Source organism: Pantherophis guttatus, chromosome 16 (assembly GCF_059756535.1).
Source record: "Pantherophis guttatus breed Tessera chromosome 16, ASM5975653v1, whole genome shotgun sequence".
Classification (NCBI taxonomy): domain Eukaryota; kingdom Metazoa; phylum Chordata; class Lepidosauria; order Squamata; family Colubridae; genus Pantherophis; species Pantherophis guttatus.
Genome location: NC_142078.1, coordinates 5,368,928 through 5,385,877, shown reverse-complemented (window position 1 = coordinate 5,385,877; position 16,950 = coordinate 5,368,928). Strand labels below are relative to the sequence as shown.

The window sequence follows — 16,950 nt, the reverse complement described above, 5'->3', positions numbered from 1 at the left end:
AACCGGTAGTAAAAAAAAATTAGAACCCACCCCTGGTGTGGTGCCTTTCCCTTTACCTGGGCTCCCACTAACTGGAGCAGCGCAAAGTTGACGGGCAGCACATCGATGTCGGTGTGGATGGCGGTCTGGTCGAAAGGGCAGGCCTTGCGGTGCAGCTTACTCAGGCAGCTCTGGCAGACGGTGTGGGAGCAGCCGAGGCTGATGGGCTTGTGCACGTTCTCGTCGAACTCATTGTAGCAGATGGGACAGGACAGGAACTCCGTCCACTGGGCGGCCTGCACGGGCATTGTGGAACGCAGGGCCCTCGTTTCAGCCGCTAGCACTCCATGTTGGCACCGTCCAGGGGTCGGGAGCTGGGAGAGAAACAAAAATATGCCAGGAAAAATTTGATAGGGAAAGTATGGACATGTCTTATTAGCAGCGAGGATTATCTTGGCACAATATTGGAAAGATGAAGAAACACCGCAAGATGAAGATAGATAGATAGATAGATGATTGATTGATTGATTTGTTTGATTTATATGCCGCCCTTCTCTGGAGACTCAGGGCGGCTTACAATGCGTTAAGCAATAGCCTTCATACTTTTTGTATATACCTGCTTAGTAGGGCTTTCGGCTCCCCCAAGTGGTGTTCTTTTTTATACAAAGTCATCTTATTGCCCCCACAAACCGGGTCCTCATTTTACCTACCTCGGAAGGATGGAAGGCTGAGTCAACCTTGAGCCTGGTGAGATTTGAACTCGCGGTAATTGCAGGCAGCTGGTGCTACTTAACAGCACTTTAGTCTGCTGCGCCACCAAGGCTCTTGTGCACGTTCTTGTCGAACGTGAAGATACTAGACCCGTGATGGTGAACCTATGGCACGCATGCCCAAAGTGGCACATGAAGCCATGTCGCCGGGCACTGGCGGTCTTGCCTGTTTTTCTTCCGGGTTTCTGGTGCGCAGGCGTACGTGATGATCAGCCGTCTATGCGAGCAGAAGTGCCGAAAACCAGCCTGCACAAGTGCGCTGACCAGCTGATTGTTGGGTGCACATGCGCACTGGGACCTGGAAGTTCAGCTTTTCCAGAGCACGATCCCTTCACCTGCCAACTGATCGTTGAGCGCGCATGTGCGCTAGGATCCGGAAGTTCGGCTTTTCCGGACCGCGGCCCAAACAAGCGTGCGCACGCACACGTGACATTTTCACGCGACCTTTTCAGCACTCAGTGCCGAAAAGGTTCGCCATCACTGTAGTAGACTGTGCAGAAATGGATAGACTTACATTGAAAATCAAACAGAAAGAAGATACAAAATATTATCAAACAAGGAACTTATTTTACCAGTGTGTCAGCGTTGCAACGCTGGCATAGAGGGAGCAGAGGAGAGCGAAAGATAAACTCTGAGACTTTTGCCTGCTAAATCCCTTTGAAGCCCGGTTGTCGTGGAAATGAGGGGAGGGGGCACATTCCTGGGAAATGACGGGGAAAAAGAAGTCTGAAGAATGACTTGGAAGACAGCCAATGAGAAGCAGAGATTTGGGGATCGGAAAGGGAGGGATTGGGAGGCAAAAGGTCAGTCTTGTCCGCGCGGAGTCATGATCCGGTGGCTGAGCTCAATTAAAGAAAGATTTCCTTAAAGATTGGCAGTTTGGAAATTCATTTAATTTTGAGATAGCACCGCAGTCTGACACAGTGTTTTGGAAAAAAGGGCTGGAGAGCAAGAATGGAATCTGTATTGTTAAGCAAACTAAATATCAATGTTTATCAAGCACTGAGAAATGTATTTAACAGGAAATTAATAAAATTTATTTTTTTTAAAAAAATGTTTATGCACCATCCTCCTTTGGGCTCAATTAGGGTCGTAAGTTGAGGACTTACTGGCTTCTGGATTCATTTCACCAAGCTACTTTGCCCATTGTTTGCATCTTCTCTTTCAGCCACTCTGATAAATTATGTTTATGATTAGCGGTCCCCAACTGGTGGTCTGCAGACCACCGGTGGTCCACGAGAAAATTTGGGTGGCCCGCAGAAAAATTATTTGCATTTTTTTAATATTGCACTAAATACTATTTATCTTCTTTAAAAATTCATATTAGTGGTCCACGGGATTTAAAATTACGAATTTAGTGGTCTGAAAGGTTGGCGACCCCTGGTTTATATGGTTTTTATTGGAAGGGTTATAAAACCATCCCCAGCATCTGGCATCAAAGAAAATACCGCTTCACAGCCGGGAAGACTGATTTCTGGCAGCTATTGCTAAAAGCTTTTGCAGACACTCTCTACCGACTTGGGAATTTGCTGGGCCAGAGATCTCTACTACAATTAGCCACGGTTAAAAGAACACTCATGCCCAGAGGCAGCGTTTCACCGGCTTCAAGCAAATAATAAATGCTAGGAACAATAGAGTTCATAACGCTTTAACTTAAATGAGCCTTAAGCAACATTAAAAAAAAAAAAAAAAGATACAGGGAAAGTCTTCAAAAGTCTGCACAAGAACACAAATCTTAACATCAAAAATAAGTTCGTACGCTCATTCTGACTCACAAGTTGTATAAAGCCATGGATTCTTTTAGAATAGAATAGAATAGAATAGAATAGAATAGAATAGAATAGAATAGAATAGAATAGAATAGAATAGAATAGTTGGAAGGGACCTCGGAGGTCTTCTAGTCCAACCCCCTGCTTAGGCAGGAAACCCTACACCACTTCAGACAAATGGTTGTCCAATCTCCTCTTAAAAACTTCCAGTGTTGGGGCATTCACAACTTCTGGAGGCAAGTTGTTCCACTGATTAATTGTTCTCACTGTCAGGAAATTTCTCCTTAGTTCTAGGTTGCTTCTCTCCTTGATGAGTTTCCACCCGTTGCTTCTTGTCCTGCCTTCTGGTGCTTTGGAGAATAGCTTGACTGCCTCTTCTTTGGGGCAGCCCCTGAGATATTGGAAGACTGCTATCATGTCTCCTCTGGTCCTTCTTTCCATTAAACTTTAACCGTGGTTTGTTCAATAAATCACAGTTAGTCCTAACAAGTCACCCATTCCTAGTGGGAAAATGCATCGTCTGGGAAATATCGCACAAGTAGAACCAAAAAACAAAACCCCCGCATATGGCAATTTATGGTTTTGCGGCCTGGAGATATACTTTTGTCTGTAAGCTGAGTTAGTGACACCTTCCAGGCGATATTTGTGTGGTATTAAGGGTTAAGTGGGACCTTATTTTCAAAAGCAACACTAATCTGGTGCCCCAAAGGTGCCATTCTCTGCTTGGGAGGGTTAATGCTGCCTGTCCTTGACCCAGAAATCCCACACACCCATGTTCAGAATCTGTTTCTGTTGCTTCCCTCTGGGAGGAGGTTTCGAAGTATTTCTAACAGGGCAGGACTCCCAGATTCTGGAACAGCTTTGTTCCCTGGGCCATCCGTCTGGTAAACACGCAACGTTCATTTTTCTCGCCGTGTACATGCATACATCCATGTTGTTTCTCTGTGTCGTATATGTGGGTATATTCATAATTTAGTATTTATTTTGTCATGTTTATGTAGGGTATATCGGAGGTGGTGACCCTTTGAGAGCTGCACAATTTCATTTTAATGTATGCCGATCAGTGTACATTCAAAGTGACAATAAAGTTATTCTAAAATTAAGTTCTGAGAAGCCTTTTGCTCCGTTAGGGAAAAAAAAAATCTACTGCCTGCATTTTAACCATTAGGGGGACTAGTCCTCATGCTTTTCTCCCTCCTCCCACTCCGTCACCCAATTCTGAACTAATAAGCAAGAAACAGGAGAACTGATGAAGAAAGAGGGAGATAGGAGGGCAAGAACCCGCAGGGCGCTTTGCAATGTTATTTTCTACAGGAGCACCTATAGCAAAATATAATAATAATCATAATAATAAAAAATAATAAGGTACTTAGTTGATACCTAGGACGCTGGCAGCAGCCTGTATCAACCATTAGCACCAGTCAATGGTATTTGTGATGCATTTTGGAATGTTCAGTTGATTTGCGTTTCATGTTTAATGAATAAAGTATGATAATAATAATAATTAATAATAATTAATAATAATAACAACAACAATGTACCATGTCCAAGAATTTTACAAAATACATCAAGAAATTGCAGCTTTGTGCAATAACCAGCGGAACTGGAAAAAAACTGAGCTACTCGGAACATCGTATATTTTAAGAAGATACTTGGTTTGATACCTAGGACGCTGGCAGCAACCCGTATCAACCATCAGTGCCAGTCAAGGATATTTATGTTACATTTTTAAATGTTCAGTTGACTGAGTTTCATGTTCAATGAATAAAAGAGATAAAAGTAGTAGTAGTAATAGTAGTAGTAGTAGTAGTAGTAGTAGTAGTAGTAGTAGTAGTAATAATAATAATAATAATAATAATAATAATAATAATAATAATAATCCGACGATACCTTAACAGTTCCTAGGTCCTTGGTTAGGACTTGAGCTGCTGAGCTATTAACCAGCCTCAAAGGCTGTGAATCTCACTAAAGATTAACTAATAATAATAATAGTTCCCCCACACACATACACTTGGTAGGACATTTATTATTATTATTATTATTATTATTATTATTATTATTATTATTATTATTTACTTTATTCATTAAACATGAAACTCAGTCAACTGAACATTCAAAAATGCATCACAAATACCACTGACTGGTGCTAATTGATACGGGTTGCTGCCAGCGTCCTAAGTATCTACCAAGTACCTTCTTAAGATGTACGATGTTCCGAGTAGCGCAGTTTTTTTGCAGTTCCGCTGGTGTTATTGTAGGAAGCTGCAATTTGTTGATGTATCTTATAAAAATTCTTGGACATGGTCCCAAGTGCCCCGATGACTATTATTATTATTATTATTATTATTATTATTATTATTATTAGTTAATCTTTAGTGAGATTCATAGCCTTTGAGGCTGGTTAATAGCTCAGCAGCTCAAGTCCTAACCAAGGACCTAGAAACTGTTATGGTATTGTCGGAGGATGTAAGCTGTTCCAAGTAAGGTGGTTTTTTGTAGAGTCAAAAACCATTATTATTATTATTATATTATTATTATTATTATCTTTAGTCATTAAACATGAAACTCCGTCAACTGAACATTGCGATGCACTTTTGAATGTTCAGTTGACTTGAGTTTCATGTTTAATAAATAAAATAATAATAATAATAATAATCATTGGTCAGCTGCAGAAGGCCACCTTACTGGGATCTGCTCGCATAATCCGCCGATACATCACGCAGTCCTAAACGCTTGAGAAGTGTTCGACTAGTGACTAGGAGCCTTGGAGGCGCAGCGGACTAAACTGCTGTTAAAGTAGCACTTAGCTGCCAGCTGCCTGCAATTACTGCGAGTTCAATTCTTACCAGGCTCAAGGTTGACTCAGCCTTCCATCCTTCCGAGGTAGGTAAAATGAGGACCCGGATTGTGGGGGCAATAAGTTGACTTTGTATAAAAAAAGAACACCGCTTGGGGTGGGGGCCGAAAGCCCTACTAAGCAGGTATATATAGGAGCCTGGATAGCTCAGCAGACTAATGCATTGTAATTTAACTCCAGCTGTCTGCAATTAGTAAGTTCGAATCTCACCAGACTCAAGGTTGACTCAGCCTTCCATCCTTCCGAGGTAGGTAAAATGAGGACCCGGATTGTGGGGGCAATAAGCTGACTTTGTATAAAAAAAGAACACCGCTTAGGAAGGAGGGGCCGAAAGCCCTACTAAGCAGGTATATACAAAAAGTATGAAGGCTATTGCTTGAAAGCATTGTAAGCCGCCCTGAGTCTTCGGAGAAGGGCGGCATATAAATCGAACTAACTAACTAACTAACTAACTAACTAAATAAATAAATAAATAAATAAACTTGTGATACAAAACCCAGCATGCTTATCTGTGTTTGCTGTGTATACTGTCATTTTTGTGTATATAATAATAATAAATAATAATAAATGTCTTACCAATTGCATGTATGATGTGTACATGTGTATGTGGGGGGGGGGCCCTATGGCCTGCACCCCCTTCCTCCCCAACCTCCAAGGCTTTCCCTCCACCCGCTTGGCAAGCCAGGGTGGCTTCACCTGCATCCCATCACCCCGAAATTTGGAGCAGGAGGGACCCCACTCCAGAGACAGGCTGCCTTTCTGCACACACACCCACACCCCTCCCCCTCCCCACCCCTCCCCCCTCCAAGGACCAGAAAGCCCCCCCCCGAGGGAGTGGGAGGGGGGGTGCAGATAAAAGGCTCCCCCCCCCCAAAAAAAACCCCAAATCATGGAAGCCTTTCCCGGGTGGTCCCCTCCCTGCTCCTGTTGACCCCCCCCCGCCTCTTTGGGGGCCCCCTCCCCTCCCTGAAAAGGGGACCCCTCCCCCTCTCATGCAGCCCCTCCCTCCGGGGGGGTGGGGGAGGGGTCTCCTTGTGGCGCCTCACAGCAGGCGTCCCCCTCCCCTCCCCTCCGGGCCTAAGACTCCCCCCCACTCCCCTCCCCTTACTTGCGGGAGGGCCCGGCCTCTCCTCACAGCCCCCGAGGGGCGAACCGCGGAGCGGCCCGTCGGCGGCGGCGGCGGCGTCGCCTCCTCATCGCGGTGACAGCCGGGAGGCCCCGCCCACCCAAGCCGCGCCCCCTCCTCTCGCGAGACTTCATTCTTTTTCTCTCTCGCGCGCGCGCGCTCTCTCTCTCTTGCGCGCGTGCGCGGGCCTCCCAAGCAACCAGAGAGACGAGTCGCGCGTTGCCAGAGAGGACTCTTTCGGGCTCAATTCCCTCTCCAGCCCCCGCCCCGGCAGAGGGAGGGCGTGGTTTTGGATTTGCATAGCCACCGCCCCCTTTCTCCTCCTCCTCCTCAGCGGAGGCGGGGCCTCCGAGCTTTGCTGGAAAGGATGCAGAAAACAGCAAATAATTGGGAATTTTTGCAAAAGGTCGTTTTTGGTTTTTTTTTTTATAAAGTGGGCGATGGAAGAACCCGTGGAAGCGGGAGTCGCCTTCAGACGTGTTGCGGGTGCTTCATCACTAACCAAGGAGAGAAGCAACCTGGAATTAAGGAGAAACTCCCTGTAACAGGGAGGACGATTAACCGGTGGAACTCCTTGCCACCAGAAATCGTGGGTGCTCCATCACTGGAGGTTTTTAAAAAGAAACTATAGTTGCCCGGAATGGTATCTCCTGCCTGAGCAGGGGGCTGGACTAGAAGACCTCCAAGGGTCCCTTCTAGCTCTATTCCTGTTCTGCAAATTTAGGTAAATGCAAATTTACCTAAGATTCCTAAAGATATTGAGGAGATGCTAGAGGGAAACATGACGATGATGGAATTAAATGAAGCGATTAAGAAAGGCACCAGGGCCAGATGGTTTGCCAGCGGAATATTACAGGACATTGCAGGAATCTTTTGAGTCTTCCGCTACTAGAAGTTATGAATGAAGTGATGACAAAGAAAGAAATACCCAAGCCATGGTCTGAGGCATATATTACATTGATTCCTAAGGAGGATACAGACCCACAACAAATCAAAACTTATAGACCTATATCCCTGCTAAATTCAGATTATTAAATTTTTGCTTCAATATTGGCAGAAAGACTCAAGAGATATTTAAATAATTGTATAGATTCAGATCAAAATGGGTTTCTGCCAAAAAGACCAATTAGAGATAATATGAGAATAATTCTGGACACTTTGGAATACTACGAAGCCCGTCCTGAAAAGCAAATATTTTTAGATGCACAGAAAGCTTTTGATAATGTAAATTGGCGTTTTATGACGCTTCAAATGCTCCCTCTTTTTAAGGTACAGGTAAGTCCTCGACTTATAACCGCAACGGAGCCCAAAATTGGTTGGCAAGTGAAACACTGGTTGGCAAATATTATGTTGCTAAGCGAGACAAGGAAGCCTTGCCCCGTTTTTACGACCTTTCTCGTCACGGTTGGAGTGAAATCATTGCAAGTTTTTTAGTGAGCCGCCCAGTTGTTAAGTGAAACGGGCTTGCTTCGTGGACTTTGCTTGTCGCAAAAGGGGATCGCATGACCTCGGGAGGCTGCGGCGGTCATAAATATGAGCCAGTGGCCAAACATTCAAATTTTAATCACGTGAACATGGGGATACTGCAATGGGTCGTGGGTATAATAGTCCTAAGTCACTTTTTTCAGTGCTGTTGTAACTTTGAATGGTCACTAAATGAATTCATTAGTTGAGAATTATCTGTAAGGTAAAGGTAAAGGTTCCCCTGGCACATATGTGCTAGTCATTCCCGAATCTAGGGGGCGGTGCTCCTCTCCGTTTCAAAGCCGAAGAGCCAGCGCTGTCCGAAGACGTCTCCGTGGTCACGTGGCCGGCATGACTCAACGCCAAAGGCGCACGGAACGCTGGTCCCTTCCCACCAAAGGTGGTCCCTATTTTTCTACTTGCATTTTTTTTACCTGCTTTCGAACTGCTAGGTTGGCAGAACCTGGGACAAGTCACGGGAGTTCACCCTGTTACGTGGCACTAGGGATTCGAACCCGCTCAACTGCCGACTTTCGATCGACAAGCTCAGCGTCTTAGCTACTGAGCCACTGCGTCCCCATCTGTAATACGTTCAATTCGAAAAATGGGTTTCTTGTTCCGGCCTTGTCCACAAAAAGCTTTTGCTCGCCAGTGATTTTGCACACAGCAGTTAAAAGTATGTCTACGTATTTCAGCTGTCTTGACTTTTTTTTTTTTTTTAAATTTGATTTATATGCCGCCCATCTCCGGAGACTCAGGACGGCTTACAATGCGTTAAGCAATAGACTTCATACTTTTGTATATTTATACAAAGTCAGCTTATTACCCCCACAACTGGGTCCTCAATTTATCTACCTTAGAAAGGATGGAAGGCTGAGTCAACCTTGAGCCTTGGAGAGATTTGAACCCTGCAGTAATTGCAGGCAGCTGCTGTTAATAACAGGGTGCTTTAGACCACTGTACTACCAAGGCTCTTTTGCTCTCATAGATGCCCCTGCCCCAAAAACAGATATTGCAAGATTTAGGAGCTAACTTTTATAAAGTCAGCAGGAAAGCTTTTAAGCAGTTTCGGGGGCATCTCTCCTCGTAATTCCAAAATTACACAGAGCAGTCAGCCAGAAGCAAACTTTATTCCCATTACAAACTAAATGGCAAATTTGGCATACACGCATACACAAAGCAGAGCCACAAACAAGATCGTCAAAGCTCTCGAGGTCATTTGGCCAAGTGGATGCTTTTTTTCTCAGAACTGGACAGCTCCCACTCGTGTTACAGACACAATTTGCTCACGAACATCTGGAGAAAAGAGTCTTTTACAACATTGGGAGCATAGCAATCAAACAGGACCGCCTGTTAACACGAAAGCACACTGAAAAGCAGACACAAGAGATTTACAAAAAGCCAAGGAGAAGCGATCGTAACGTTATAAAACGGCCTTCTCGAAATGCAAGCAACCTGGCTCTCTTGGATAATTTATGCAATTGCCACTGGCAATTTCAGGAAAGGCATGCAATCAATGACACCACCCCCACCCACAATTAATATCTCTTATTTTATATCTCAGGTTGCTGCTGTTTTTTTCTCTCTTGAAAATGAGTACCGCTGTTAACGGCAGTTGATCCGTTCATCCCAGGAGATAATCCATCTTGTTTTACATTATCACAAAAAGGTATATTATTGATATTGCCTTAAAAAAATCACAGAATTGCCACGGATGAAGACAACTGTACGTTTCTAACGCTTCCGGAAAGAAGAAGAAGAAAAAAAAAATACTGTTTTTTGTAACCTGCAGGGATCACTAACAATACGGACTGAATTTCAGACTGGACTGAAAATGGAACCTAGGTTGAATTCTTGACAGGCTGGCCAAACACAGGGAGTGCTCCAATAACAAGTGCTTTTACGACAAGTCCAGTCTTTGTTAAAAGGGGAAAAAATAAAAATAAAAAAGACGCTGCCTTGATTGTGCATCGGGTTCTCGAGTCAATCCCTGGCTACGGTGCAGTTCACTGCAAACAAGACAAATTTGCAAGCAAAAAACAAAAAACAACAAACCAGATGCTCAGATTAAGGCCTCCAAAACCGAAACGGTAAACAGCAGCTACTGTTCAAAGCACGTTAAAAAAATTCTGGGTTGTGGTGCAAAACAAAGGCTGAAAAGACTCTTTACGTCATATATAACATATAAATATGTAAATAACAACAGCTTAAGCACCGCTTCTTGTTCGACCTTTCTTAGTTGCTTAAAATAACAATAGTACTTCGACTTACATACTGCTTCACGGTGCTTTTACAGCCCTCTCTAAGCAGTTTACAGAGTCAGCTTCTTGTCCCCAACAATCTGGGTCCTCATTTTACCGACCTCGGAAGGACGGAAGGCCGAGGCAACCTTGAGCTTGGTGAGTTTCAAACTGCCAAAATGCAGTCAGCTGGCAGTCAGCAGAAGTTAGCCTGCAGTACTGCACTCTAACCACTGCGCCACCACGGATCATATCATGGGAAGAAGGGCAGCTATTCGAAAGCCTGCAGGAACATCGATAGATAGGGGTACTGTTCCCCCCCTAAAAGAGGGTGAAAATTTGGGTGTGTCAAATGTAGCCCCACCCACCCGCCGGCCTCCACCCTTTGGCCTCTGCCTCCCAACAATTTACCTCCTTGCAGCAAGCAGCAAACAGCCTGATTGTCGGTTGGATCGGCCTCCCGACAATCAGCAGCTGATTGTCGGTTGGATCGGCCTCCCGACAATCAGCTGTTTCAGGCTGCAGGGATTGCCATTGCCTAGCGGGCCTCTGCTGCTTGCTGCAAGGAGGCAAATTGCTGGGAGGCAGATTTTTTTTTCCTTGTGCTAATCAGACTGTGCTGAAAATGAAACTAAAGCAGGCTGTTTGCTGCAACGAGGCAAATTGCTGGGAAGCAGAGGCAGGATTTTTTTTTTATTTGTTTTCCTCCCCCAAAAAGGTAAGTGCGTCTTATACTCCGGAGCGTCTTATACTCTGAAAAATACGGTATTTACATGCAGGATTGGAGTCTGTGGGTGGAGTCTCGGTGCTCAGCATCAAATCAGGCCTTTTTTTAAAAAAATTCCCCTTCCCAAACGACATCTACTCATAGTCTATTCTGACTTCCGTGATGGCATCAAAGCCAGATTTGTCCACCCCGGCCCTTCCGTGGACGGAGGTCAGGTGTTTTTTGAGGGCGGACTTGTGCTTGAAGTCCATGTCGCAACAGTGGCACTTGTAAGGCCGGTCGCCACTGTGGATGTTGAGGTGGTCCTGGAGGGTGCTCTTGGCGGTAAAGGTCTTCAGACACACCATGCACTGGAACGGGCGGATGCCCATGTGGCCGCGAATATGCCGGTTCAGGTTTTTCTTCTGAGTGAAGGTTTTCCCGCACTGCAAGCACAAGAACAGTTTGTGCATCTTTAAGTGGCGGAGGTAGTTTTCCAGGTGGAGGAAGCCACGGGGGCATTTGGGACACTGATGGCGCCAGGTGTAGCCGGCGTCCTCAGAGGCTGGGAAGTCTGCGTGCGCGGCTCCTTCCGGATTCTCGCCGCCGAAGCTTTGGAACTGGGCTACTTCGCTCATCCTGCTCTCCACGGTGGAGTTGATCAAGGAGTGCTGAGTTTCTGGGAAGTACAAGTTGGTTTTCGAAGAAGTGCAAGGCTGCGGGAACGGCTCGTCGTCCACGCTGGGGACGTCCATCTGGAAAATGCAGATTTCGTCGTCCTTGTAGCCGATCTCCACAGTGGATATCTCCGGGCTTTTGTCCTCCTTCCTGTCCGACATTAAACCTTGCAGGGACGCTGGCTGGATGTCTCCTTTCTCCTGTTTGATGTGCTCGTCTACGCTCACGGGGCTGTCGGCGGAAATCTCAATGATTTCACAGTCTTTATCGGGGCAGCTCTCCCTGCTGCCCAGCTCCATGTCAGAGGAGTGGCATTTCTCAGCACACCTGCCGTTGCCTTCGACCGAGGCATCGATTTCGAGGTATCTGGAAAGGGCCTCCGTGCACTTCTCCACGATATGCACCATCTGCAGGTAACTTGCCGCCGTGAGGTATTTCAAAAGCTCCTTCTTCTTCACTTCCAGAGCTCCCGTGTAGCACGAGAGCAGCAGCTTCCGGCCGACTTCGGCGCTCTGCAGAATCGTAATCCGGACGTGCTGAGACTGAGTGAGCAGAAACTGGTCCCGCATGAAGGTGGAGCAGGCGGCGAAGATCACCTTGTGCCCGTGGAACTCGGTGTCGTTGATGTAGACGGAGACGTCGCAGAAGAGGTTCTGCTGCCTCAGCAGGTTCATCTTCTGCAGCACGGCGTCGCCTTGCTGCTCGAACTGGAAATGGAGCACGTCCGAATCAGCAGCCATAATGGCGATCCTGCTGGGGAAGGGGGGAAAAGCGGGGGGGGGAGGAGAAAATGGAATGAAAAGGAAGCTCTCAGCACCGCGAAAGAAGCTGTTTTTTTACCAAGAGTGACCTCGGCCGAAGATGCTTTGTGCTGTTCTGGGGAGCACATTTGTTCTCTCTCTATGGAGCCTGTGAAATCCAACCTCTTCTTTGTGCCCCTCCAGAATAGGAATGAAAAAAAAGGAAGGGAAGGGAAAGGAAAAAGGAAGGGAAGGGAAGGAAAAGGAAGGGAAGGGAAGGGAAGGAGAAAGAAAAAGAAAGAAGGGAAAAGGAAAGGGAAAAGGGGAAGGGAAGGAAAAGGAAGGGAAGGGAAGGAGAAAGAAAAAGAAAGAAGGGAAAAGGAAAGGGAAAAGGGGAAGGGAAGGAGAAAGGAAGGGAAGGAGGGAAAGGAAGGGGAAAGGAAAGGAAAGGAAAGGGAAAAGGGGAAGGGAAGGAGAAAGGAAAGGAAAGGAATGAAAAGAAGGAAAAAGGAAAGGAAAGGAAAGGGAGCTCAATGCATTCATCTCTGCACCTCCATCCCCCGAGATTATAGCTTTTTACCAGGACTCCTCAAACTCTTCAGCTCTTCATGAACTTCCAGTTTGTTCACTGACACCCCCCCCCCAAAGTCATTATATGAAAACAACTTAATAAATGCTAATAATACTTTCAATAATGAGAGCAGTTAGAAGCATTTGTGTATCCCAGGTCTCTCAGGAAGGACTCGGTTAATGGGTTAAAAACCTGAAATCCAGTCTCCACATCACGCTAACCATGCAATGAACCCTATATAACGACTCTGGTGTGTATTACATGTATATTAATATATAATATTACTCAGGGGCTGGGTGAATAATTGGGTGGACTGGACATTAACATTTAAACCACTATAAGTCCATGAGGGAAGGATCAGTAGCTGAAAGATGGTTGTATTATATACCTTTAAGTAATATTAAGGTTACGAAGGTTATTAGCACTAATATACTATTATTATTATTATAATAGTAGCTGAAAGATGATTGTATTATATACCTTTAAGTAACATTATTAAGGTTACTATGCTTATTAGCACTGAGTAATATATTACATTATTATAATAATAATAGCTGAAAGATGATTATATTATATACCTTTAAGTAACATTATTAAGGTTATTATGATTATTAGCACTGAGTAATATATTACATTACTATAATAATAATAGCTGAAAGATGATTGTATTATGTACCTTTAAGTAACATTAAGGTTACCATGCTTATTAGCACTAATACATTTTAGTATAATAATAGCTGAAAGATGATTGTATTATAGACCTTTAAGTAACATTAAGGTTACTATGCTTATTAGCACTGAGGAGTAATACATTACATTATTATAATGATGTAATTATATGTATGATAATTAGATTATCATACTGTATGATAATATATTACATTATTATAATAGTAGCTGAAAGATGATTGCGTTATATACCTTTAAGTAACATTATTAAGGTTACTATGCTTATTAGCATTAATATATTACTCAATGCTAATAACCATAGTATATATTATATTAATACATTATAATGTAATATATATTAATATAAACTATATTAATAGATTATAATTTATTATATATATATATATACATACACACATATGCCTATATACATACATATACACACACATATATAATTACTCAATGCTAATAACCATAGTATATATTATATTAATACATTATAATATAATATATATTAATATAAATTATAATAGATTATAATATATATATACACACATATGCCTATATACATACATATATATATATATATACACACACACACACATATATATAATTACTCAATGCTAATAACCATAGTATATATTATATTAATACATTATAATATATATTAATATAAATTATAAGATTATATTATATATATATACACACACATATGCATATATACATACATATATACACAACACATGTATATAATTACTCAATGCTAATAACCATAGTATATATTATATTAATACATTATAATATAATATATATTAATATAAATTATGATAATATATATATATACGCACATATGCCTATATACATACATATATATACACACACACATATATATATATATAATTACTCAATGCTAATAACCATAGTATATATTATATTAATACATTGTAATATAATATATATTAATATAAATTATGATAATATATATATATACGCACATATGCCTATATACATACATATACACACACACACACACACATATATATATATATAATTACTCAATGCTAATAACCATAGTATATATTATATTAATACATTATAATATATATTAATATAAATTATAAGATTATATTATATATATATATATATATATACACATATGCATATATACATACATATATACACACACACATGTATATAATTACTCAATGCTAATAACCATAGTATATATTATATTAAAACATTATAATATATATTAATATAAATTATAATAGATTATAATATACATATATATATATATATATATATATATATATATATATATATATACACACACACACACATATGCATATATACATACATATACACACACATATAATTACTCAATCCTAATAACCATACTAGCAATAATATTACTTAAAGGTATATAATACAACCATCTTTCATATATATATATATATATATATATATATATATATATATATAAATTATATATTTCATTGCCTTATAAGCTTACTTGGGGAGGGGCGTTTGGAGAGCCCCCCTCCCTCCCTCCCTGGGGGTGGGGGGGGCTATAAGGGGGGAGGGGGAGGACGACCACCCTGCCCTCCCCGCTTCCCCCCTCCGCTCACCGGGCGGCTGCCGACGTGGAGGAGGAGGAGGAGGAGGAGGCGTGGGGGAGGGGGAAAAAGCACCCCAGCCAGGATCGTTCCCGGCCTCGGCTGCAGAGCGGTTCGTTGGCTCTCGAGGAACGACTTCCGGGGATGCCCGACGTAGCCGCCCCTTCACCCCTCCCCGTGACCCGGAAGAAGAACCCTTCGGCCAGCACGTGCTGCGCTGGCTCCTGATTGGCCGCCGTTTCCCCTCCCCGGGTGTGAAGGGGGGGCTCAGCCAATGGGAGGGAGGGGCGCTGGGGCGCATGCGCACGCATCTTTAGCAGCGCTGGGAGGGTTCCGCAGCGTGGGGAAGACGCGTTTTCTTGGGGGGAGGGATCCCGGGATCTGGGTTGATCCCCCGTTTTGGAGGATCCGGTTACTCAGGGAAGGGCATTGCAAAGGAATAAATCTCTTATCTGGCATCGGATTATGCAGGCTTGATGGGGGTGGGTGGGAAATGTTTCCCTGCACAGGGAGGTAGTCCTCTTCTTACAACGGCTCACTTAGTGACCGCAAACCCGGTCTCTTTCCTGTACAGGTAGTCCTCGTCTTACAAGGGCTCACTTCGTGACCGCAAACCCGGTTTCTTTCCTGCAGTTTTCCTGTACAGGAAGTCCTCGATTTACAACGTTTCATTTAGTGACCATAAACCCGGTCTCTTTCCTGCAGTTTTCCTGTACAGGTAGTCCTCAACTTAACAGCGTTTCATTGAACGACTGTTAATGCGGTCTCTTTCCTGCAGTTTTCCTGTGCAGGTAGTCCTCAATTTACAATGGTTCATTCAGTGACCGTAAACCGGTCTCTTTCCTGCAGTTTTCCTGTACAGGTAGTCCTCAACTTACAACGGCTCACTTAGTGACCACAAACCTGGTCTCTTTCCTGCAGTTTTCCTATACAGGTAGTCCTCGACTTAACAACGATTCATTTAACGACTGTTAATGCAGTCTCTTTCCTGCAGTCTTCCTGTAAGATAGACCTTGACTTACAACGGTTCATTTAGTGACTGTAAACCCGGTCTCTTTCCTGTACAGGTAGTCCTCGACTTACAACGGTTCATTCAGTGACCGTAAACCCGGTCTCTTTCCTGCAGTTTTCCTGTACAGGTAGTCCTCGATTTACAACGGTTCATTTAGTGACCATTAATGCAGTCTCTTTCCTAGAGTTTTCCTGTTCAGATAGTCTTCAACTTAAAACAGTTCATTTAGTGATAATAAATGCGGTCTCTTTCCTGCCGTTTTCCTGTACAGGAAGTCCTTGACTTAACAACCGTTCATTTAGCGACCGTTCGAAATTACAGTAACCCTGAAAAATGCGACTTACGACCGTTTTTCACACACCCAATACAGTATATCCATGATCACATGATCAAAATTCAGATCTCGGCAATGGACTCGTATTTTATGACGGTCGCAGTGTCCCCCGGGAGGGGGTGTCACGTGGTCCCCTTTTTGTGACCCCCTGACAAGCCAAGTCAATGGGGAAAACCAGATTCATTGAAAAACCGTCTTCCTAACTTTAACAACCGCAGTGACTCACTTAACAACGGTGGCAAGAAAGGTCCGTAATGGGGGGCAAAACTCACGAAACAAATGTCTCACTCGCCCTGAGTCTTTCAGGAGAAGGGCGGCATATAAATCCAATAAATAAAATAAATAAATAAACAGAAATGTTGGGGCTTGATTGTGGTTGTAAATCGAGGACTAACTGTAATGTTTAATTTAAGGAGGAT

General features: G+C 43.3%; 2 protein-coding genes across 5 annotated transcripts in view; both read right to left on the bottom strand.

Annotated features, from left to right (window-relative positions):
- Nucleotides 1-6,577, bottom strand: part of RC3H2 (ring finger and CCCH-type domains 2) — a 41,876-nt gene extending 35,299 nt beyond the window's left edge. Inside the window, exons 1-2 of the mRNA XM_087879491.1 lie at nucleotides 6,484-6,577; nucleotides 57-353 (exon numbers count right to left, since the gene is read on the bottom strand). Coding sequence (XP_087735617.1) covers nucleotides 57-287 — 231 coding nt within the window. The 5' untranslated portion in view covers nucleotides 288-353; nucleotides 6,484-6,577. The remainder of the gene's footprint in view (nucleotides 1-56; nucleotides 354-6,483) is intronic.
- Nucleotides 6,578-9,076: 2,499 nt separating this feature from the next.
- ZBTB6 (zinc finger and BTB domain containing 6) lies at nucleotides 9,077-15,356 on the bottom strand. 4 transcript variants are annotated; one of them, XM_034438743.3, is made up of 2 exons: nucleotides 15,198-15,356; nucleotides 9,077-12,342 (listed from the first exon to the last, which is right to left on the bottom strand). In XM_034438743.3, exon 2 carries the CDS (start codon nucleotides 12,327-12,329, stop codon nucleotides 11,067-11,069), a length of 1,263 nt encoding a protein of 420 aa, XP_034294634.2. In that variant the 5' UTR covers nucleotides 12,330-12,342; nucleotides 15,198-15,356; the 3' UTR covers nucleotides 9,077-11,066. The 4 variants fall into 4 exon arrangements, with proteins under 4 accessions (XP_034294634.2, XP_034294635.2, XP_087736033.1 ...); XM_034438744.3 differs by having other exon boundaries at nucleotides 9,077-12,339; nucleotides 15,198-15,350; XM_087879907.1 differs by having other exon boundaries at nucleotides 15,083-15,329.
- Between the last annotated feature and the right edge of the window lie 1,594 nt (nucleotides 15,357-16,950).